This window comes from Urocitellus parryii, chromosome 5 (genome assembly GCF_045843805.1).
Source record: "Urocitellus parryii isolate mUroPar1 chromosome 5, mUroPar1.hap1, whole genome shotgun sequence".
Taxonomy (NCBI): Eukaryota; Metazoa; Chordata; class Mammalia; order Rodentia; family Sciuridae; genus Urocitellus; species Urocitellus parryii.
The window spans coordinates 165,890,612-165,912,910 of NC_135535.1; the positions used below are offsets into that span (position 1 = coordinate 165,890,612).

The following is a 22,299-nucleotide window of genomic DNA, read 5'->3' on the forward strand; positions in this document are numbered from 1 at the left end:
GCTCCTCGTGTGTGTTCCATCTGTGCATCAGCACTTCCTGTCCCCACACAGCACCAGGAGGGAAGAGCCAGCTCCCCAGAGAGGGCACTAAGGGCTGGAATGGGGATCCCTCAGATTCCTGGTGACAGAGTTGATTTGACCCCATCTACCCGCCAGACTTCCAAGCCTGTGCTCACAGGTGTCCTGTAAGGGAGGAGAGAGCCTCATGGCCTTGAGCTCTCTGATTGGTCACCATGGCACCAAGGCCTGCTGCTGGACTACCCTGGTCACCTTGCAAAAGCCTCAGGGCAGGGTCTGATCTGGAGTTAGTATATTTAGAACCAAAATTCGGGCGCTGCCCCTTTGGGGCCTGTGCTCTGAGGGCTTGGTATTGCCTTTGGCCTGGCTGAGGGGCTGGGGCAGGCTGGGGTGACTGCCTGCACCCACCTCCAGCACCGACACGGAAGCCACTGATCTGGAAGAGATTCTGGCAGTGTGGCCTCTGCAGCATTGGGTGCGGGCAGACAGGAGGCTGCGGGGCCCTGCCTGCCCACCAGCATCCGTGCAAAGACACGGGGTTTAAAGCCACAAAGTTCCTCCATGAAGTTCTGCCTCTGCTATGTTATGGTGTATGCCATCTTTACCTCTGAGCTGCATCTTCTTTAAAATGGGAACACGACCTGCGTCTTGAGACTATGGGACTCAAGGGGTGACAGCCGTCTGAATGACTGGGCCCAAGTGGTGGATGAGGTGCCCTTTGTTAAACGCTGTTGCTCTGTCAAAGGCCGCGGGAGGCTGCTGTCCTATTTGGTCTTGGAATCCAGAAAGGGGGGGGGGGTTCTGAGTCCTGCAGAGGACTTGTGGGGGGCAGAGCCCTGTGCTGGTCACGTGAAGGCTGCCTGGCTTCCCCTTCAGAGCCACCACCAGATCTGCACTGTCCAGCCCAGGAGCCAGTAGCTCCATGTGGCAATAGACACTTAAGTTTAATGAATTAAAGTTAGATGGAATTTAAACTCTGCTCCTTGGTTGCAGTAGCCACAGGTCAAGTGCCCCATAGGGTCAAGTGCCCCTGACTCTGGTTTCAGGCAGCACAAATCTAGAACATTTCTATCATTGCAGAAATTCTGAAACAGTGACGCACAACATTGTCATCCCATTTCACAGTGTGTGACATTGAGGACCAGATCTGTAACATGTCAGCCCCAGGGTCTTAGCTGGATGAGGTGGGCTGAGCTTCCTGTCGGCTGCAGTTTCTGGGTCCTGGTGTCAGCACACTGTAGGTGCCTTTATCACCTGCCCAGACACCTCCCCCTTGCCAGGCCTCAAGTGGGCAAGAACAGGGTTTTCGCGGGGTGCTCTGGGCAGGTAGGTGTTGAGCCGCTCACGGGATGAATGACTTAGTAAACATTGCCTGGTGAAACTTTGAGGCGAACTTGGCTCCCCTCCTGATGGAGTTAATGTGGGGCGACAGAGCCAGCAGCTGAGGAGTGATGGATAGCTCCTCTCTTGAGATAAATGTGGCAGTCAGAGTAATCGGATTGTGTGTGACGGTCTAATTTGTAGGCGAGGGTAGGAAGCGCCCAGCCATGCCTCGCCCCAGCCGCCCATATTAGTTTAATCAAATGCCCAGTATCTAAATGACTGGGCCCGAGTGATGGATGAGGTGCGCTTCGTTAAACGCTGTTGCCCTGTCGAGTCAAGCTACCCGAGGCCCTGCCAGGCTCCTGGGCACTTCAATTTGTTTCTTCCTCCTTGGTTATCTCTGCATGGGGTGGAGAAGCAGGCGGGGGCTCTTCTGTCTCTCTAAAAGTCCCTGGTTTTTCATGGAGGAGGTAGAGGAAGGTGGAACTGGGGAGGAGTGACATGAGGCCACCTTTCGCCTCCTCGTGGGTCACCCAACCCTCCAGAGCCTTGAGCGTCTCCTGCCCCATGTGGTTCCGGTCTCCCTCACTCTGTTTTGTCTGTGGTGTGAGGTAGGGATCAAGGTCACTCTGAGCATCTCCCAGGGGCCTAGACCAGCTCGGGTCCTTGGAAGAGAGAAGACAGCAGAGACCTGGTCCTGTCCTCCAGGAGTGGCAGGCCATTTGATATGAAGTATGCATTTTTGCAGAGAGGGTTCAAGACAGATGTAGAGAGGGACTCTGTCCAGGGGGTGGCTCTCTCCTGACAGGCCGTGCCCCTGAGTGCCAGGCGTTGTCCTGGGCGCCGTGGAAGTGGTTGTGCATGCAGCACATGGCAGCTTGGCACTGGTTGGCTTCGGTTCCAGTGTGGAGAGTGAAGAGTCGCTTGATAAGATTTCCTAAGGCAGAAGCTAGCAAGTGCTGTGGAGAGCAGTGAAGCAGAGGGCGGAAATAGGGGCAGTCGGGCGGCAGGAGCCTGTTGCGATGCATAAGTCAGGGAAGTCCTGGCTGAGGGAGGACTTGGGGGGGTGTTTGGGTGAGAACCTTGCAGGCAGAGGTTGCAAAACCCTGATGTGAGTTCGTGATAAAACAACCCTGCAAGGAAAAGCCACAAGCCACCAGCCGTGGTCCCCTGGGGAGAAGATGAGGGGGTTGTATTTTTCAAGACTTAACAATTTTCTACTTTTCTCTCTCTCTCTCTCTCTCTCTCTCTCTCTCTCTCTCTCTCTCTCTCTCTCTCTCTCTCTCTCGTATGAGGATGAAACCTAAGCTTTCGTGTGTGTTAGACACATGCTCAGCCACTAAGCCACATCCCCAGCTCTTTTATTTTTTATTTTGAGACAGTCTTGAACTTCGATCCTCCTGCCTCAGCCTCCTGAGTAGCTGGAGTTACAGGCATGCAAACCCAGCGCCCAGCTACTTCCCTATATTTCTAGTCACATGCACATACCTACCTCTTCAAAATAACACTTCTGAGTTAGGAAATGGAACTGTGAGATGGAGTCATCACATGTAACGGAAGAACTATGGGTTTAGAGCTTGCTGACGTGGGTCCTGATCCCTATTTTGGGCTCTACCTGAAGTGTTAACTCTACAAAGGGAGTGGGATTTGTGTATTACTTATGCAAGTAAAAAAGTAATTTTATTAATTAAAAGTGAATAGTTCTACCCTATGGAGTGTTATTGCTGGTTGCCCTTGAGCAGGTTCCTTAACCTCTCCGAGTGCCAGTTTTCTCCTGTAAAATGGAGGCAGTGATTTCCACTTTGCAGGATTGTCAGGAAGATGAATGGAGAAAAGGGATGTTCCGAGTTTCTGCCTGGTCTGTAGTTGACCTTCCTGAGGACATGTCCTTGTATAACCTGGCTCTCTTAAGGGCAGAGAAAGAGGACCTATCCTGTCCTCAGATTCTCCAGGGGCTTGAGACCCCCCAGGAAGGTCCCGACTGTAACCTAGCTCCTCCAGGGGAGTTGAGTTCGCTCCAGATCCCAGGCTGTCCTCCCTCCTGAACCCTGTGGCCCTGAGGGGTGGTCAGTTGTCTGGCTGAGCCAGTCCTTTGGCTCCAAGCTTGTCCAGCTGATCTTCCAGCCCCGACCCCTCCGCCCCAGTGTTTCCTTCTCTCTCTCCTCTCTGTGTGTGCAGTGTTAATTTCTCATGGCCTCCATCAGAGGCAGAAGGCAGAGAGCTGTTTCCTGCAGGGAGAGGCAGGCGCTGGAGGGGGAAGAGGGAGGGCGGGCTGCGTGGTGATTAAACACTGCAGAGGCCTAAACAAATGACGCTCCCTCCCCCAGCGGCTCTGGAAGAGAAACCAGGAGCCAGACTGAGCTGCAGATGGTCCAGGCTGCGTCTGTCCCCTGACATACCTGGGGCTGCTTCCTGAGAGCCTGCAGGGATGCTGAACCTGGCAAGACCTAACTCAGTCCTTACAGCCACTCTGTGCCACGGGCCCCAGGGCAGAGAAGGCTCAGGAGCATGCAGCTGACATACCTGCCACTGGCAGAGCCAGTGCCACTAGGGAAGAACAACAGTGCTACCTCCTAGAGTAGGAGCTTTAATTAGACCACAAGTGCGTGCGGGCGTGTGGAGTGCTCTGAACGGGGCCTGTCTTGAATCGGCCATGGTCAAGGTTACCCCATCACACCTTTAGAGAATCCTAGGTGAGGAAGGTTTACCTACAGGTGAAGAAACAGGTGTGCATGCCCGCTGGGGCCTTATCTGAGGTCCCTGAGTTCACAACTAATAGATGAAGCCTGGGCTCCACCCACTTCCGACTCCCTGCTCAGTGTTCTTTCTCCTTTCCCACAGGCCAGGGAAAGAGTCCAGGGTCAAACCTCTAGGGCCTTGAATGCAAAGGCGAGGGGAGGTCAGCCGCAGCCTGGGGCTCGAGTGTTCTGGAACCCCAGGGGAGAGAGACCCCTTTGCTCTTTAGACCCATCCCACATCAGCAGAGCCCTTCGTCTCACCAGGCTCTGAGCTCTTCCACCCTCGGGTCCAGAGTGGTGCCTCTCAAAATGAGGTCCTGGACCGGCAGCATCAGCAGAGCCCAGGAATGGGTTAGGCTGCGGGGTCTTTAGCTTCACCCCAGACCCGCTGCGTCCCAAACCCCACTGGGGATGGGGCACAGCACTGGGGCTTCGTAACCAGCCTTCCAAATGCTTCTGATGCTTGGCCAGGTGGATGTTTTTGTCGCTGTGAACAAAATACCTGAGAACAACTTAGAGGAGGTAGATTTTATTTGGGGCTCACGGTTTCCGAGGTTTCAGTCCATAGATGGGCAGTCCCTTGCTCTGGGCCCGAGGTGAGGCAGCACATCAGGGAAGGGGGGTGTTCTGGAAGGAAGCTGCTCCCCACTTATGGCTGCAAGGAAGCTGATTGTTGGGGGGGAATGGGTCACAGAGAAGATGTCCTTCCAGGACATGCCTCCAGGGACCCACCTCTTCCAGCCATGCCCCACCTGCCTATAGTCACCACCCAGTCATTCAAACTAGGGTGGACCGATTCAGTCACAACTCTTAAAATTCAATTGTTTTACCCCTGAATATTCCTGCATTAACACGAGAGTTTGGCGGGGGAGACATCTCATATCTAAACCATAACAACAGAGAACCCCTGGCCTGGAGATCCAAATTGTTCAGTCCTGCCCTGAAAGTCCCCCATCCAGGATGTGGATCACCCAGACATCGCCCAGATGTGTTCTGCCCTGAGCCACAGGTGTAACCCAGAAGCACTAGATGTAAACGGAGTCCTCGTAACCCATTCTTATTTTCATTGCAACAAAGCAACTGAATATTTAGAAGCCTCCCAAAGAATCAAAGAGAAAATTCTCTGATTCCTGCCCTACCTTCCAGTGGTCTATGATTTTACACTCTGTGTCAGGTCTTCTTTGAATGGTGTGTGACTAGAACAAATGACAGCTGTGATGAAAACAGCAGATAGTGTTATGAAATGGACAGACATTTCCCAAAATGCGCCAGGGACACTCGTTTAGGAGGACCTGGTGGAATGAGCAGAGGTCAGTCAGGCGTTTCAGGCAGCAGGGTTATCCATCTTCCAGCACCTGCTGGGCACCTGGAGAGGTCGTGATGGCCAGCAAGGGTGCTTTTCCAAGCCCCATAAGGAATCGACACTTGGGGCTTCTTGGAAAAGGCATAAAATCACCAGCCAGGAAGCCGGATGGGGAAACGTGAAGCGTGCAAGCTGCCCCTGGCTCACTGGATGAGAGGGTAAAAGAGAGTGGCTTTGAAGGTTGTCATCTCCCACAGTGTGGGGTCAGGGGAGACTGTCTCCACCACTGCATGCCGTGCTTGGAGAGCAGCGCCAGTGCCAGATGCCTCCTGAGCATGAAATACCTACAGCTGGCAGGAAGCCCGCCTCGGACCTCCAAGGCCTACCTGCCCGGAGGCCCAGGCTTGATCTGCTTTAAATCTCAGGCTCACCAGCCCAGAGCGGAAGGAAGGGTTACTCTCTGGGTTTCTTGCATCAGGAACCTGAGGTCTTTAGAAGTTACCCAAGTCATTCAGCCAGGGCAAGCAGAAGCAGGTAAGTGTGGGGTGAGGCAAGGGGTTCAAATGGCTGGAGCCAAACTTGGCCCTTGAAGGTGTAGATCACCCAGTAAAACTCAGCCCAGTGCCTCTGATCCTTGTTACCGTGGCATACCTCCCTTAGTCCCTCTTTAGACTGAGCAGCTGTGCAGGTGGCTCCACTGTCAAACGCGGCTTCCCAAGGCTTTAGTGTCTGCACCGGGACCCCAAGACCGAGTCTCTGGTTTCATAAGCTTAGACAAGGTTGAATGAAACCACCATTTGAGGGGTCTTGGGGCTTGTCACTGGCTGTTGGCTCCCTGGTCAAGAGCCAAGGGTCTGGGATTGGACATGGGACCCAGAGCAAATAGAGGTAGTGCACTGCAAGGCCTTCTAGGACCCAAAGTTATGGTCTGTTGCCATTCTTGAAGGCTGAGATGTTGAGAGCCAGGGCTCTGTAGGGTCTTAGGAGGGCCTGGCCTCCCTCCAAACTCTCCATTTTATGCTGGTGGGGAAGACTCAGCCAGACTGCGAGCATCCCGCTGAGAAGCCTCAGAAAAGTAAATTACCCAGGGAAGAAATTGATTCCTGTAACCCCTCCTTAGCCCTCCAGCTCCCTGAGAGCGAGCAACGGGCAGTGGTGTTTAGCCCAGAGGAGAGGCTGTGCGTGCAGAATGGAAAACAGCCTCTCGGGGTGGCTCCTGCTGGAATGAGACCTGCGTGCAGCTCCAGGGCTCCTGGGGGTGGAGGGCTCCGGGCACCGGGCACCGCGGGTGTGGCTCGCCTCTCACCTCCCAGTGCTGCGTGGTGACCCACCGCCGGCCTGGGGAGAGCTTCCTCACCTCCCTGCGGAGGCTGACCTCATGGCCTAGTGGCCGCTCTGAACCCCTGGGTTCTCCTCCACCTGCTTGCTCAGGCTGTCCTTGGGGGTGAAGTGGAGGCAGGGGGACTCTTGGCTCTCAGCAGCACTCCCATGTTCACTGGTGCTTCCTCGAGGGCCTAGGAGATCTGTCGTGTTGGAGCCCACTTCCTCCCAGAACAGAGAGGGCAGGCACACAGAGCCCCTGACGCCCCCGCCTCTGGCGTCAGTCTGTTGGGAAGAGAGGACTCAGGCCTGTGGCCAAGGGCCCTGAGAGGGGAATTGTAACTGTGCTCCTCAGGCCTTGCCCGCCGCACACTTGCTTCATTATTAAAACTACCTGGTTTCCCTCTGAAGTGGTCTGGAGCTCCCCCATCCTTGCCCCAATAGTCAGCAAATACCTACCCCCAGGGTATGAGTGCCACCCACTCAGGTGTGTCCTGAGGCAGGTTACCTCATTTCCCCAAGATGGGAGTTGTGGCTAGGCCCTACTCCTTCAGGCTTGTGAGGGCCTGGGGAGTGAGGGAAGGACAGGCCAGCCCCTCTTAGGGGTGCAGTCCCCAGCCACTGCTCCCTGCCCGATGCTCTCCACTGACAGGGGTGCTTTGCAGAGAGATGCAACTCCCAAGCACAAAGGGGGATTCACTTTCTGATGAAAACATGCTCTCGATCTGGAACTGAGGTGTCCTTGTACTTGAGCCTGCCTTATCCAGGCAGGTCCAGAAAGTGGCATGAGGTGGGCAGGGAATTTCTCAGGTTGGGATTTTCCTGATGCCCACAGAGAGGCTCGAACCATCTGGCATCTCCTCCTGGTCCCTGCATCCTGTTCCTCTGGCCCAGCCTCCACGCTGGGTGCGGAACAGCCAAACCGGTTTAGGAGTCAGCCCTGCAGACTCCGAGGTCCCCCAGAGTTCAGTTCCCAGGGTGAGTTCACACACTCGGAGACTCCAGCTCCTGCCAACCCAGGAGCCCTTGGGGAGAGGAGTGGGAGGAGGAAAGAGTGCTCTGGAGAGACGGACAGCCTGAGGCCTTCTCTTGCCTGGGCTGGACCACAGGACCCGAGAAGGCAGGACATACCCAGGCTGTGGGAGCAGGTAGCATCAGGGGGACAAGCTGTGTGTGTCTGTACATTGGGCCACCTGTACCCCAGACCAGCCCCTTGCATGTGGGGCCTGGGTACATGCAAGGGCAAGGAGGTGGGCAGGGTGTCACAGTGACTCAAAGCCAAAGGGCCATCAGATGGTTTCTCCTAGTTTTGTCCTTCCTGCCTACATAGTGATGGAGATGACAGAGCAGGAAGCAGAAGGCAGGAATGATCTAGAAAACCCAGAAGCAGTTGAAACCCAGAACACGTGCTGCTGATGGTGGTGGAACAGCCTGTTTTGCAGGATAGTAAGATTTTTCCCTCAGGGAAAACCACTCTGGTTGTAGGTTCCAGCAGTTAGCTGTCAGGGCCACCAAAGTCCATCCTACTGCCCCCAAGGAAGGACACTTCCTGTAACCAAGGAGAAGTCCTGGCCCGTCAGCTGAGGCTGCAGAGAGCTCCCAGCTGACTCACGCTCCGGGATCTCACCTGTGTCATCTCCCTGACCCCATTCCCCTCTGCTGGCTCTGCTTTGCTAACCTGGGCCCTGGGGAAAGGTGATGCTTCCACCTCCGCCTCATGCTTCTCAGGAGGGTGCTGCAGGTGTGAGGGTGGACAGCTCCTCCCACAGCACAATCATAGGGTGGAGGAGTGTGCCCCGTCAAGGTTGAGGCCCACCCAGGCCCTGAGAGATGTGGCCCCATTGTAAGATCAGAGGGGCTTGCCTACCCACTCCCACATGCAGCCCAGAGAGGGGAGAAAGTTGCCCGTTGGCACGCAGGAAGTGGTAGCAGATTTGGACACAAAGCTGGGGATGTGCCAGTGCCTACTCTCAGGCATGATGTCACAGGCTGGGGTACGAAAGGGAATCCTCCTGCATTAGTGGCAGGCCTGTTGTCCTGTGGAGTGATGGTGTTCGGATCTCCCATCTTGGGTCTTAATTTCCCCACTGACAATCTTGTAGTTGCAAACTCAGGCGACCACTTGAGGGCCCCTTGTGAAGCAGAAGTGCAGAGCAGCTGGAAATATGGAAGGATTATCTTTGTGTCCTGGTGGTCCCATCGGGGTCTCGCCATCCAGGCAACAGTTTCTTTCATAGGATGCTTTCTGCGTGTCGGCCATTGTACCAGCATCGTGTGTGTGCATTTGTTTAATCCTTGTAAGGAAAGCCAAAGCCCAGAGAGCTTAAGGAAAATGTCAAGGTCACACAGCTGTGGGTAGATGAGATTTGAACCCAGGCAATCTAACTCCAGGGCCTAGGTTTTTGGCCATTCTGCCTTCTGAAGGTAGGTGGTAGTCAGCATTTTCTAGCTTCCCGGGTTCTACTTGGGACTCTTTTGTTCAAGACGTCTCTCTTGATGGGCTCAGTGTTGCACATCTGTAGTACCAGCGGCTCGGGAATCGAGGGCAGGAGGATGGTGCATTCAAAGCCAGTCTCAGCAACTGAGGGAAACCTCATCTCAAAATTTAAAAAAAAATCATGGAAGGCTGGAGATGGCAGCTTAGTGGTAGTGTAACCCTGGGTCCAATGCCCAGGACCCCAAAAATTAAAAAAAAAAGATTTTGCCATCTCTCAAGTGACTACAAAGCTCATTTATCCTTCATCTTGGGTCTCTTCTTACCAGGTCAATGAATAGGAAGGACTCCTTATTGTTCCTTTATTTTACAGAAAGGATGAAGAGAGTAGCCCTGGGTCATCTCAAACCACGTGTCCCCCTGACCCCACATACCTGCCTCTCCCCTCCACCATTTTTCTGCATACAGGAATAGGGTCTGGAATGGTGCTGGGCACAGGCTCTGACCCCCATCCCCTCAGCAGAGGTCCCAGGACTTTGTTTATAGGAGATGAAAGAAGATGAGAGGGTCAGAGGGTGTGGTCTGGACCTTTTTACCAGAAACCCTTTATTTCACATTACCTGCACGGCTGTGCATGGCTGTGTGTGCTGTGAGACAGGTGTTGCTTGACTCCTTTGTGGGTTTTATTTGGCGATCTCTGAACACATTCTGACAGGATTGCATTTGAGACTCTTGCCCTTGGGGCTGGGTATCCCCCAGGAATGATGAGCTGCTGGCAAGTTTAAAAATGCGCAGGGCACTGGGTCGTGGGCACTGCCCCCACCTTTGGGTCCCAGAGGCTGGGCTCTGTGTGTGACCATCTCTTTGCCCCTGCATGCTGGATTATTTCTGTGTGTGACTCACAGCAACCTGATAGTCATGTGTTGGCTGCAGAGCATGTGCTAAACCCCGTGCTGGGGTTGCAGAAGCCAGCCTCTTCAACCCTGTTGTGGCCCTTGGGGGCACATGCCCACGCCATGGCACCCCATGCCTTCCCCTGGCCAGCCAGGCTGTGATTCACATCTGTGTCCATTGATCATCTCCCATCTGCCCAAGGTGGCCAGAATGCATGTGTGGGAAAAATTCCTCTGACAGCCACGTGGAGGGGGGGTTGGCAGGAGGCAGATCTCTTGACTGAGACAAATGATAGGACACTCTTGGCATAATTCAGAGAGAACCGTCAAGGATGCTAGAGGTTGTTGGCTTGGAGTAGTCAAGGAGCAAAGGAGCCGGCTGCAAAGACGATCCAAATGCAGGTGATGACAGTGGGGGGCATGGGGCAGGGCATGTCTTCCAGAGGTGACTGGAGGTACTCCTGGGATTCCAGAGGATGTGGGATCAGGAACATGTCTTCAAGGTAAGGGGAAGGAGAGAGGGGCCCAGCTCTCTTGCCCCTACTCATCACACAATGCTCCCCAGCTTCCCGCAGGGGAACAGGACCACTCACCCTCTTCCCTTGAGTCAGAGTGTCTCTGGTGGCCTTAGTAAGCTGATGGTATAGAAGCATTTAAAAATGCCTCACTGGTATTTTGTTGGAATGGTGAGCCCCACTTGCATTCTCCCAAGGTTTCTCCCCCCGGTTCCTCTGCCTGAGACTCTGCCCTTGTCCTTTCCCCTGGGCATGGTTTGAGAATGAGAGGCCCTCGGCCTCGCAGGCCTGTTGCTGGGCATGTCTGAGTTCTGTGCTGTCCTGGGGGTCTCGTGGGTCTCAGAATCTCCCCCAGAACATACACACAGCTCCTCTGTTCTCTGGCAGCCTTTTAGCAGCTGACACATGCTTTGATACTCAATCCGCCTTTGTTTCGTTTGGCGTGTGGTTCCCGGGGCTGCAGCGTTGGATAAAGCGCCTGCTCTGCCCTTACATCCGGGTCCCTGTCCCCTCCTTCAGACTGCCTTTCATCCCTCCCAGGCCTCTCCCAGCCTTCCTGCTCCCAGATCTCACCTGGAACGAGCATTCCAGGCCTCCCCTCACCGTCCACACCTCCCCACCCAGCTCCACCAGGATCACCTCTTTCCCTGTGGCCGCTGCCGCCTCTGATTTCTTGCTCCTTTCCAAGCTGAAGCGCAGCCTGGCGAGGGGCAGCCTTCCCTTTGTGCCCGGGCAAGCCTCTCTGCTCCCTGTGGGGGCCAGAGCCAGCCTGTTTCTCCCCTCCACCACAGCCCCTCACCAGCCACCAACAAAGGCTGGTCTCCGCGGCTCTGGAAACGGCGCAGCTCCCCCCTCCCCACCTAGTGTCCCCGCGAGTCTCAAGTTGGGGCACTGCAGCTTCTGCCTTCTGCCTCCTCTCTTTGGTCAACCTGGCTTTGACCCCCACTCTGCTGGGAAATGCTGGTGAGGCAAATACAGGCCTGTCACGGCCCCCCAGGGAGGACATGCCGGGGCAGCCAAGACTCCAGCACCCTGGGGCTCCATCCAGGTCCGCCTCACCCTTAACCTAGTTTCCTGCTGCTTTTCCCTAAGACATTGTGGTGGCTCTTGGCTGCAAGGGGCGCTGCTGGAAGGTCTTGGGGGCAGGTGTTGGAGCTTGGATCTTCCTTAGTGCCTGCACTCAGACCTGCTTCCTAAACCCCCCTGGTCCTCCGTCCCCACGTGCTTTCCTTCCCATTTCCACAGCACACAGCCTGGACCAGCCAGTCTGCTGCCACTTTAGGTAAAGCACTTGGACAGGACTGTGGGGGACCCCAGGGGAGCAGAAGCGCCTTCCTTCCTCTTGGCTTCCGCCTAGACTACACTGCATCTCATCATGGCTCATTTCTGATGGAGTCTCCTCCAGGAAGCCTTCCCAGCCTCTCCCTTGGGTGCCTGGCCCGCGTCACACCCAGGAGAGGGGTCGATGGCTTCCCGGAGGAAGCGATGAAGTATTTTCTAGGCAGTAGCCAAGAGGTGGGAAATTTTATCATGTCTCGTGGGACTGGCATGTGGGGAGGTGGTGGCATTGGCACAGAGAGGTGGCCCTGGAGCCTGCTGGGCCTAGAGACAGAGGAACAAGAGACCACCTCCCGTCTCTGAGGTGCTGTCCTGCCACAGTGAGCAGAGTGCATTTGCAGGTATCTTACCTGCTGCGCCCACACAAGGTACCAACACAGACCCCACACCTCCTACAGGCCAGATGCTCTTTTAAACTATACAGGTATCAGTGTCTTGAAAGTATCACAATAATCCTAAGTCGTAAACATTTGTATTATGCCCATTTGAAAGGTAAAGAAACTGAGGCCCAGAGAGATTCTGTCATTTGCCCAAGGTCACATGGCTGTGAGGGTAGAACTGGATTTTGATCCCAGATTCTTGGGGTTCCTTGCCCTGAGCCAGAGTGTGGCAGCTGCCTCCCCGGTGAGGAGAGAGGAGAGTGCTGGCCTTGGCAATTGTCCTGAGTGGCTTGGACTGTGGTGGGAGCTATGCAGGGTTTCAGCCAGGAGTGCTGACCTGGTCCCCTTCCCCACGGCAGCTCCGACACACAGTAGATGCTCAGAAGCTGTGGAATGGATGCTGGGTGGGTGATCGAATGCCTTGGTACCTAAGATGGGAATGGAATGGAGTGCTGGGAGCCTGGTGGTAAGGGATTGTTTTAGACGGGTAGGTTGTGTGTGTTGTGCACTGTATGCCAAGAAGTTCTGGGAGTGCTTGGAAATGTGGTTGAGGCTCAAACCCGGCAGCTGGGGTCTCAGGTGACCCTACTGCTTCCCCAGCCCCCTCTATAGGCATTATGAGGTCAGCTGGAAGGGCCCCCAGTGGCCCTGGACGGGCTGGTGAGGATGACAGATGGGGCTGGAGGAGCAGCCCAGAGCCCCAGGTGCCCCCGCCCAGCTCAGCTCTGGTGTGAGGCCTGCCCCACGGGAGGTGGCAAAGGGGATTTCTCTCAGGTCCTGCTGGAGCGAGGGGGCAGCCTGGGTGGGGGGTTCTGGCTCATCTCCATGGCCAGCTCCGCCGGCCTTCCCTGCCACCTGCCCCCTGGCTGTGGCTGACCTCTGATTCCCAGTGTTGACTGGGCAGAAGGTCCTCCCCTTGCCAACACCCCAGATTGGGAGGTGGCCAGAAAGGAGCACGGAAAGGCCAGAGAGCACTTCCAAGTGTCCGGTCAGCTTTGGGGTATCTCGCCTTAGACATGCTCAGCTCTTGAGGGTGGCCTTGGTCACAGTGACCTCTCTTGTCAGCTGTGCAGGTAGCCTGTACACATCTGGCCACAGGTGCATCACCCACCGCTGTCAACAGGAGAGGCAGTCACACCTGCTGCCCAGGGCTGCCCTGAAGCAGGCAAGCTGCACTTTGTAAAAGGGGAAGGTACGCGTGATCCTAGCTGCTGTTTTAATGTGGGAAAGGGAACTTGGGGACAGCCTTCTTATCACTGGTGAGTGGGACTCTCAGGACAAGGCAAGGGGCAGCTGTGCTGGTTAGGACTGAGACTGCCCTGTTGCCAGGCACTCTGGCACACCACACCTGACCTTCCTGGACTGTCACCCGTCCTCGGGCTGTTTGTACCACACCCAGCCAGGGCACAGGACAAAGGCAGGTCAAGCAGGTGTGGAGGCCAGACCCGCCTTGCTGCAGCAGATGGCCTTTCCCAGATCAGATGTGTGCGTGACCCGAGATCCAGGCACACACAGAACCCTGCCTGACCCGTGTCACCCTGTCCTTGCGTAATCCCCCACCTGCCTCGGTCTGGCCCTGTCCGGCCGCCTGGTCCTCTGACAGGGACCAGTCTCCTTTTTTGGCCATAAATTCCTGTGTGTTGTCATCACCTGGCATTTGCCTCCTAAAGACTCACGTTGGTTTGCGCCATCATGAGAACATGCACCGCGTCCGCCCCCCGCCGTGAGCGGAGCTGCAGAAGGTGGGTGCGGGCACAGCCTCTGCCAGCGGGGCCAGGGCCTGTACCTCCGTCGCCAGCACCGCCTTCCCCTCTCCCTTGCAGGAATGCAGCTTTCCCCCACGCGAGGTCGCGGCCAAGCCCTGCCACAAAGCGGCCTTCCTTTATTCCTTAACAGAAAACCACTTCACTAGGGATGGGAAGACGAGGGCTGTCCTTGAGCAAGCGGGGGGCAGCCTGTGGCATTGAAGGAAAGCCCTGCGTCCCCCATGGCGCATGGCGTGGCTGACACCCAGGAGGAGCGAGGGCTGGGAGGGGAGGGGCGGGCAGCAGGCGGCACCGTCTGCAGCTGTCCTTTGTGTGGCAACCGAGCGGTCCCCACGGCTGTGATCGGGCGGGCCTCGTGCTTGGCGTGCAAATGAGTTTCCAGATGCCCAGTGCCCCCACACAAGAAGCGGTAACTAGGGGCCTGGGAGAAGAATGGGGCGATCTGGAAACGCGTTTCTGTTTGTTCCTGCCTCTCTGAATAGGCAGGCCACCCGCCCTCCAGCGGCAGCAGATGTGTGCTGGGCACCCACTGCAGGAACCTTGGCCAGTTTCTGGGAAGACACACAAGGTCGGGGTTGAGGGGGGGGTGTCTCCTCTCTGACACCCTCCTCCCTCTTTGGCAGCAAGGTGACCCCGCAGAGAGAGAAAGGACCCATCTTTTAAGACTCAGACCATCCATGGCCCACCCCCAGGCAGCCAGGTGCCCTTTTGGGATTGCAGCCCCCACTCACCTTCTTGGGATGGCCATCTTTCTTCCCCACGTGAGCCAAGCAGATGTACGCAGTGGCCCTGGCAAGACCTCTTGGGGCTTACACTGATGGGGACTCTGTGAAGTGCCCAGCCACTCCTGGTCACTGCGTATTTTGTCACGTTCCCCCAATACCAGTGGAGCATGCTGTCGGAGTGACTCCAAGGTTCCTTATGAAATCAGAGGAGCCAGGAGACCACCTGGGGTTTTCCCTTATGACAGGCCTCTGCCAGGAGCAGGGGCACCGTCGCTTGTCTCTGCCACTGTCCAGCTGTGGTTACTAGTGACTCAACCTGCTTGAGGCTCCGTCTGTAGAATGGGAACAATAACAGGGAATGTCCTGGATTGTATGGGCAGATGGGAGTAAAGGACGCAGGAGAGTGTCATATGGTGTCCAGATGGGTGACCCTTGGAGTGAGGGAATAGGCTTTGCACCCAGCCAAATGGCTAAGCAGAGCCCTCTGACAGGTCAGCTGCCTCCCGACCCCTGAGGTCATTGTGGCTGAAGTGCTTGGAGCAGGAGTGGGGCATCTGCTGAGGAGGGGTCTCCCTGGGCTACACCATCTGGCTTCTTCCACCTGCCCCTTCCCACAGCCGGGGGAGGAAGGCAGGGCAAGAGATATTGCCCCTCTTTCCCTCCAAGCAAACTGAGGTCCAGAGAGGGTCTGTGAGTGGCTTAGAATCACACAGAGAGATGGTGACAGAGCCCAGGCTTCCTGACCCCCCTCCAACCTTGGCTCCGTCGTCCTGCACGTTGGAAGGATCAGCCGGCCTGGAGCCCAGGCTGAGACACACTAATCTTGAGCTTGCTTTTGGCCCCTGGTAGCCATACTTACTGAGACAGTGAAGGATGAAAGAAAAGCTCTCTCCTCTTCACCCAGGGCAGTCGAGGCCACTCGGCCTGGATGCAGACAGCTCTTGCATGTGCCTGCACCTGGGCAGTCTCCTGCTCAGCACCCACCACCCTCTGCTATGGAAACCCTTTGTCCTCCCAGCAGTGTGGGGACCAAGAGGCGTGAACCCACTTGTGTGCTTAGCAGGTATTTCAGGGAGAGTCCTGCAGACACTCCTGGCTTGTCAGCAGGCTCCAAGAAAGCTGTGGATTTTGTCCAAACTTAAAATTTTTGACCATGCCCATGATTAGAAGCCACGTTGAGCTGACCATTCCAAGTGTAAAGGGATGGGCTAAGTCTGGGGGCGGCAAGCAGTGCCTACCCAGGCCCCGACAGGTCGTGCGTGTCAGGCCCTCTAATCCCTTGTCCCTACCTTGGCTCCGTCTGTGCCCTCCTCTTCAGTGTCTAGACCCTCTCCTCCATCTCTTGCCCCGACTGATACCACTCTGTGTGGTAGCCATTAAAACCCTCCTCCAATCCACTCTTGACAACAGGTGCGTTTGAATCCTCCTTCAGAGGTGCTAGTCCCATCTTACAGTTGAGAACGCTGAGGCTTCCCAAGATGACTTAGTGAGTCTCCTGGTGTCCCTTGAATCCGGGAGCAAAGTTGGCGTCAACACCACCCAGTCCGGGGAGGGTGAGGCGGGGACCAAGTGTGGCAGGGCATGGCCGCCAGGTGCCCACTGACCATCCTGTCCTTCCTTGCAGCCCTGCTGTCCTCCTGGTGTGAGGAGCTTGGCCGCCTGCTGCTGCTCCGACATCAGAAGAGCCGTCAGAGCGACCCCCCCGGGAAACTCCCCATGCAGCCCCCCCTCAACTCCATGAGCTCCATGAAACCCACTCTGTCGCACAGGTGAGCAGGCACAGGCCACCAGGGGGCGGGGCCAGGCTGCCCGGGTGGGTGCCCTGGTCTCCTTAGAAACACCCCTCAAGCATAAGGACTGGGAAGGGGCCTCTGACACAGAAAAGATGCCCCGTCTGCAAAGATACAGTTGGGTTTTGAATCCTCTTGGTGAGCACATTTCTCCCCCATCAGAACAGGTCAAGGACACTAGGTTTACCCAGCCCCACTGCCCTGTTCCTGCATGGGGCTCTTTCTTTGTAGATTCTGGACTTCTGCAGGAATCTTAAAAAGTCCTGAACTCAGGGTCTTGGGAAGACAGAAAAAAAATGGAGCATACAAAGTCTCAGGAAGGTCACAGGGCTGGTGGTCCTGCCCCAGGTGGGGACGGAAGCAGCTCAGGTCAATCACCTTGGAGCCAAGTGAGTCTGGGCTGGGTCTGCCGGAAGTCTGGGGTCATAGGCAGGAGCAGGCTTGCTGGAGGCCTTCAGGCACCAAAGGACTGGCCATTCCGCCCTGCGCTAGCCTCAGAAGAGCACGTGGCCAAGCCCGGCAATTCCCTCAGTTAATTATCTCGAGAGTCCCTTGCTGAGCCGGGATGCTCTCTCCAGCACTCTGCAGGCTGACCCTGGAACAACGGAGCCTGTCATGCTGTCTGCACTCCCTGTGCGGGTCCCTGCTAATGACCGGGAGGGGCATTTGCAGTCAGAGCTCTGCTCTCATTATCCAGCCTGAACGAGGAATCCACAGCCCAGAGCACGCTGCAGGCAGACCTGGGTTGCACCACAGAGGCACTGCTGGGCACTCGAGTGTCAACCATGCTTTATAAATCAAATTAAAGGCTTGTTGACTCTCAGAGCCAGAAAGGACCTTAGTGCTCATCAAGTCCAGTCCCTGCCTGGGCAGGATCTCCCTGACATGTGGTGCCCTGCCTCGGTCAGGGGCACCTCGTACCACAGCCAGCCCACCACCACCCAGGGTCACTGCCTTGCTAGACTCTGGACCCGGACACTGACAACTGCTTCTGCCTCCCTTCTGTGGCAGTGTTGCTCGGCCGGGTTGGCATTTGGCCAGGGGAATTTTCTGTGGTGCAGGATTTCGCAGGACATTTCCCTTGGTCGCTGTCTGCTTGAGTCTTCTCATGACTGACCTCTCCCCACCAAGCAAAAAGCACCCTCACACATTTTGGAGAGCAGTGCATCACCTTTGGCTGAAAACCATTGCCTCCTGTGTTGCGATCCCTGCTCCAGCTCCAGCTTCTGCAGGTCGTGTCTGGGGCCCAGCCTCTGAGCACAGGCAGTGGCTGAATAGTAACCAAAGCAGCTTATTTGGAAAATGCCTTTGTGATGCCTTAGCTCAGGATTCTGGCCTGGCCAGCCATCCCTCCAGAATCCCTGCACCCGTCAGTCCAGGTATCCTCTCCTTCCCAACCCTCTCTCCTCCAAGTCATTTCAGCAAAGTGGATGCTGATGATGGACGGGAGCCCCCTTGTTCTCTACTAGAGACCCGCCTCAGACCTGCTTGACCATAATCAGGCTACAGATCTAGACCACAGCCAGCCCTTTGCAGGTCTAGTTGTCAGTTGAGCTCAGGCATGAGACTGTTCCATCCCAAATGGAAATGATGAGTGTCTTTGCTCTAGAAAGCCAGCCAGGGAAGGAAGGCTCACAGGGCAATCTGGACACTGGATCCAGGCAGGGTTAGGGTTAAGTAACTTTGGGTTCAAAAGGAGAAAGGTGAGCAGGGCCGAGTGTCAGGAGGCTGCTCAGAGGACGGGGATCTTAACTGTCAAGGACTTGGATTGGGCGTAAGCACATGCATTCTATGAATTCACACTGGCCCTGCCAAGAAGTGCCATGAGCCAAAGAGCCACCAGCCAGCATCCCAGGCCCTGTTCCTCTGCCACCACTTCAAGTCTGGCTCCCCAGAGGTCCAGCCAAATGACAGATAGTGCCAAGCAGGTGGTCCGGGAGCTCAAAGACCATGCTGGCGTTTATTCTGCAGACCCAGATGGTCTTGCAGAGAAAGGAGAGCCCCGTGGGCCAGAAGTCTTGCTAAGTATGGATGGGTAACCAACCAGTCCCATGGAATAAGGGCTCCTCTCAGCCAAGCAAGATGGTGGGCTTTCTGGATAATGCCCTCCCCATTTCTGAGTGGCAGAACCGAAAGGGCAACTGGACCTCGAGTGGGAAGGTAGACTTGCCCAAGAACACACAGCCAGTAAGGAGCAGAGCAGGGTTCTGCACACCACCGTCACCCTGCTACTCCTAGATCAAGGTCAGTGGTATCTAGTTATCAGCGTGATCAAGGGGGTCTTTTTGGAAGAGGGTCACCTACTGTTCTGATCCAATCCACCTGTTACTCATTTGGGAGTAATAATTTGGAAGAAGATTGTCATTAGTTGAACAAGGGCCAGCATCCTGTTCTTCTCCGAGCACTGTTCCAAGGACAGCTGCTCAGAGGGGTCTGGCTGTTTGAAGACTCAGGTCAAGTTAGCCATGTCTCTCCTTGTGACCTTCCTGAATGTCCCAGGGGAGAAATCACTTGTTTCCAGGGGAACCCCAGCACAGCCCTTCACCTTTTAAGGCCCCGTATGTAATTTCCTAAACGGGAAGGGGAAGGAAATGGGAGAGAAGACTGAGAGCTTTCAGAGTTGGAAAACAGAACCCATCACCTTCAGCCATGACCTTAGCGACCTGGAGGAAGGTGGCTTCTGTGCCTTTATGTTAAGGAGACAGACGCTGGGCCAGGGAGAGCTGGGCTCTGGGATGCTCTGGACGTGCTGCTCAGAGGGGGCTGGCTGTCTGAAGACTCAGGTCCCAGGACAAGCAGAGGGGCGGGGCCAAGGAGCCTGAAAGTTTGACGTCCATCCCCCCCCCGCCCCGCCCCCAAGCCCTGGAAGGTCCCTGGTGACTGCAGGATTCCTGTGGCTCAACTGCCACAGTCATGTCCACTTTGTGCCACTGGGTGAGGCTGAGAGTCCCGGCTTGTTCTCCCTCCCAGGGTGGTGGCTGCACGCGTGGTGCTGGCCTAGTTGAGTCCCACAGTTCCTCTGGGGACACGAGGACATTCAGCACTATGAGTGAGGTGCCAGGGACAGCTCGGGCTACCGTAGCCCTGTGGCAGTTTCTGAGAATGGCCACAGGAATGTGGACACTGTGAAAGTCTTGAGGAGCCCACTTTGTCCTTGCTACTGGACACAGTGTGTGGCAGAGGAAGGAGAGGCCAGGGGGTGCCTTGTGGTCCTGTGAGGTTCCAGACACTGGCGGGCACTAGGACACCTTCTGTGTCCCTGCAGTGACCCAGACCTGATGCCAACCACTATTTCTGCCTTCCTCCCCTGGATTCTTAACGAGTGGTTAAGAAAGTCATTTGTGATTAGCACATTGTCCATATGCAAATCAGTGTTGCAAAGGTAATTAAAAGCCTAATAAATCTTGTTTATGCTGTTAATTTGATTACAATTAAAGCTAGCTGGAACTGGGGAAGATTCCAAGATCAAAGGGTACCACCCTTGTTCCAGGTGTGGGATTTGACACTCAGAGGAGGAGTCCCCTGAGGGTAGCAGGTGGGAACAGGCCCTGGAGCCAGCCTCCTGGGCCTTGGGTTTCAGCTCTGCTGTCTTCTAGCTGGGTGACTTTGGGTAGTTAGTTAACCTCTCTGTGCCTCAGCTTTCCCATCCATAGAAGGGCCGTAGCATCAGGGGCTGGAAGTCTATGCTTATGGCCAACCCTGGCACACTCGAGTCCCACAGATTAGTCGTTATTGTCCCGAGCCTTGGCCTGGTGCCATTTGGCCCTGATTGCTCATTCCTGGTCAACCCACAGAGATGGGTCAGTCAAAACCAGCCCCACTCTCCCCTCACTTTGGTCACCTCCCTACCGTCATCACAGCTGCTGCTTCTGGCTCTGTTTTGCATAGCAGCAGCGAAGCTCAGCTTACATGAGCCCTTCTTGCCCCCAGAAAATTTCTTTTTTTCAAAGAGAAGCACAGAAAGAATTGAAAGACCCCTAACTCCTGCCCCACCTGCTCCAGATTGCTAAGACGCAGAGGTCTTTTCTGTTCCTCCTTCCTGTGGAAGCCTCCCGACTTCCCCGCAGGGAGGGGAGGAAGGAGGCCCCAGTAATCGTGATGATGGAGAACATGTTAATGCTTCCCCTAAATTAGAGAGACCAGGAGCGCAGGCCCTTCACCGGCTCGGCGCTTCATTAGCAGCCACGCTACAGCCTTGTGCGGAGCCAGGGCCAACGCAGCCGGATCAGGGAAATTAATTAGGCTCTGACAAGACCCTTCATGAGAATTGGTTATTTCTCCCAAATAAAGCAGCAGCTACAAGCGCAAGCCTCCCCGCCTTCCATGAATGTCTGTGCAGACACTGGCACTGGGAGTACCCGGCGGCCTGGGTCCATCACTCCTCACCCCAGGCCTACCTCATTTTCTCACATCCAGCAAATCTCGCTGGGTGCCACGGAGTGGTACAGACATGTAAGCCATCTCCTGTAACTGCAGTGGGAAGAGCTCTCCATAAAATATTCACAAAAAGGTTGAGGGAACAGAGGAACGCGCCCTTGGTTTTACTTAGGAAAGTCATGAAAGGGAGTATGCAGGCTGGGCTTTGAAGTATAGGTAGGAGTTCACTAGCTAGAGATGGGAAGGCAGGAGAATACCAAGGTAAGCCTCAGAGGCTTGGAAAACTCTTTTTAGTTGACCGAGAGGAATGGTAACGGCCCCTCTCATCAATAGCATATTTGTAAAACTTCTAAGCACTTTCAGTGTATCCTTGAACAAATATGGGTACCTGCAGGTGGCTGGCGGGGAGAGTTGGAGGGAGAGAAAGGGCAGCTGCGCAGGGTCTGACTGCCAGGCATTTCACCCATATTCTCACCTTTCCTCTTAGGAAAGTGTTAAGTCCCACTTACCGATGAGGAAACTAAGGCTGGTGGAAAATGAAGTGGTAAAGGTCACAGGATTGGCAAAGGCAGAGCTGAGGTTCGACCCCAGTCAGACCCCAGAGCCCACACAAGTAGCTTCTCCGCCTCACAGCAGATGGACCAGGATCTTTGGGGCGGTTGTGCCTGGACAGGACTGTGGCTGAGGGCACTGTGTGACATGAGGTGGGGACGGTGCGTGCTGGCTCACTACAGAGCAGAGCAGAGTCGCCCAGAGTGGGCTTCTCAGACCTCGGGAGCTCAGGCCTCCCTCTGCATTGCAGCGAGGCAAGGACAGGGAAGGGACGTGGCCCCTGATAGGCAGTCCCAAAAGGCCAAACACCCCTGCCCGGGGCTGAGCGTGCCTGCAGGGTCACCAGTGCTTGTCAGGGGATCAGAAGGGGTCTCCAGTTATCCCCTAAAGCCCCTGGGGCCTTCTCTATATTGCCCCAGGCTTCCCTCCCACCACAGCCAAGCCCCTGCCTGGGCACAGGGACCGGGTAGCGCCCTGGGACTACATGAGTCCAGGCGGACGCAGGAGGGCTGGCTGCTGTGGCGGCCTGCGGGGGCGAGAGCCCTCAGTGCCGGCAGGAGCATCTGTCCCACACAGGATGAGTCACAGCTGCACCAGCACGGCTGCCACTTCTGCTTCTGTAGCAGGTGCACACGGAGGCCCCAAGACCAAGACCGCGCTCCCCAGTGCGCTCTCTTGCCCCCAGTGTGCAAGGCAGCAAAGCAGCAGAGCCCCGGATATGCACGCATCCTCAGCATGCACTTTTGCTCTGGGACAGTGACCCTTCCAGCCAGGCAGTGGGATGCCCACTTTGGGAACATTAGTCAACTTTGCTTCTCACCGAGTTT

General features: G+C 55.7%; 1 protein-coding gene across 5 annotated transcripts in view; it reads left to right on the plus strand.

Annotated features, from left to right (window-relative positions):
- Positions 1 to 22,299, plus strand: part of Zmiz1 (zinc finger MIZ-type containing 1) — a 215,889-nt gene that overhangs the window by 168,789 nt on the left and 24,801 nt on the right. For all 5 annotated transcript variants that reach the window (XM_077798564.1, XM_026390187.2, XM_026390190.2 and 2 more), the window contains one exon: positions 16,378 to 16,522. In XM_077798564.1, coding sequence (XP_077654690.1) covers positions 16,378 to 16,522 — 145 coding nt within the window. The remainder of the gene's footprint in view (positions 1 to 16,377; positions 16,523 to 22,299) is intronic.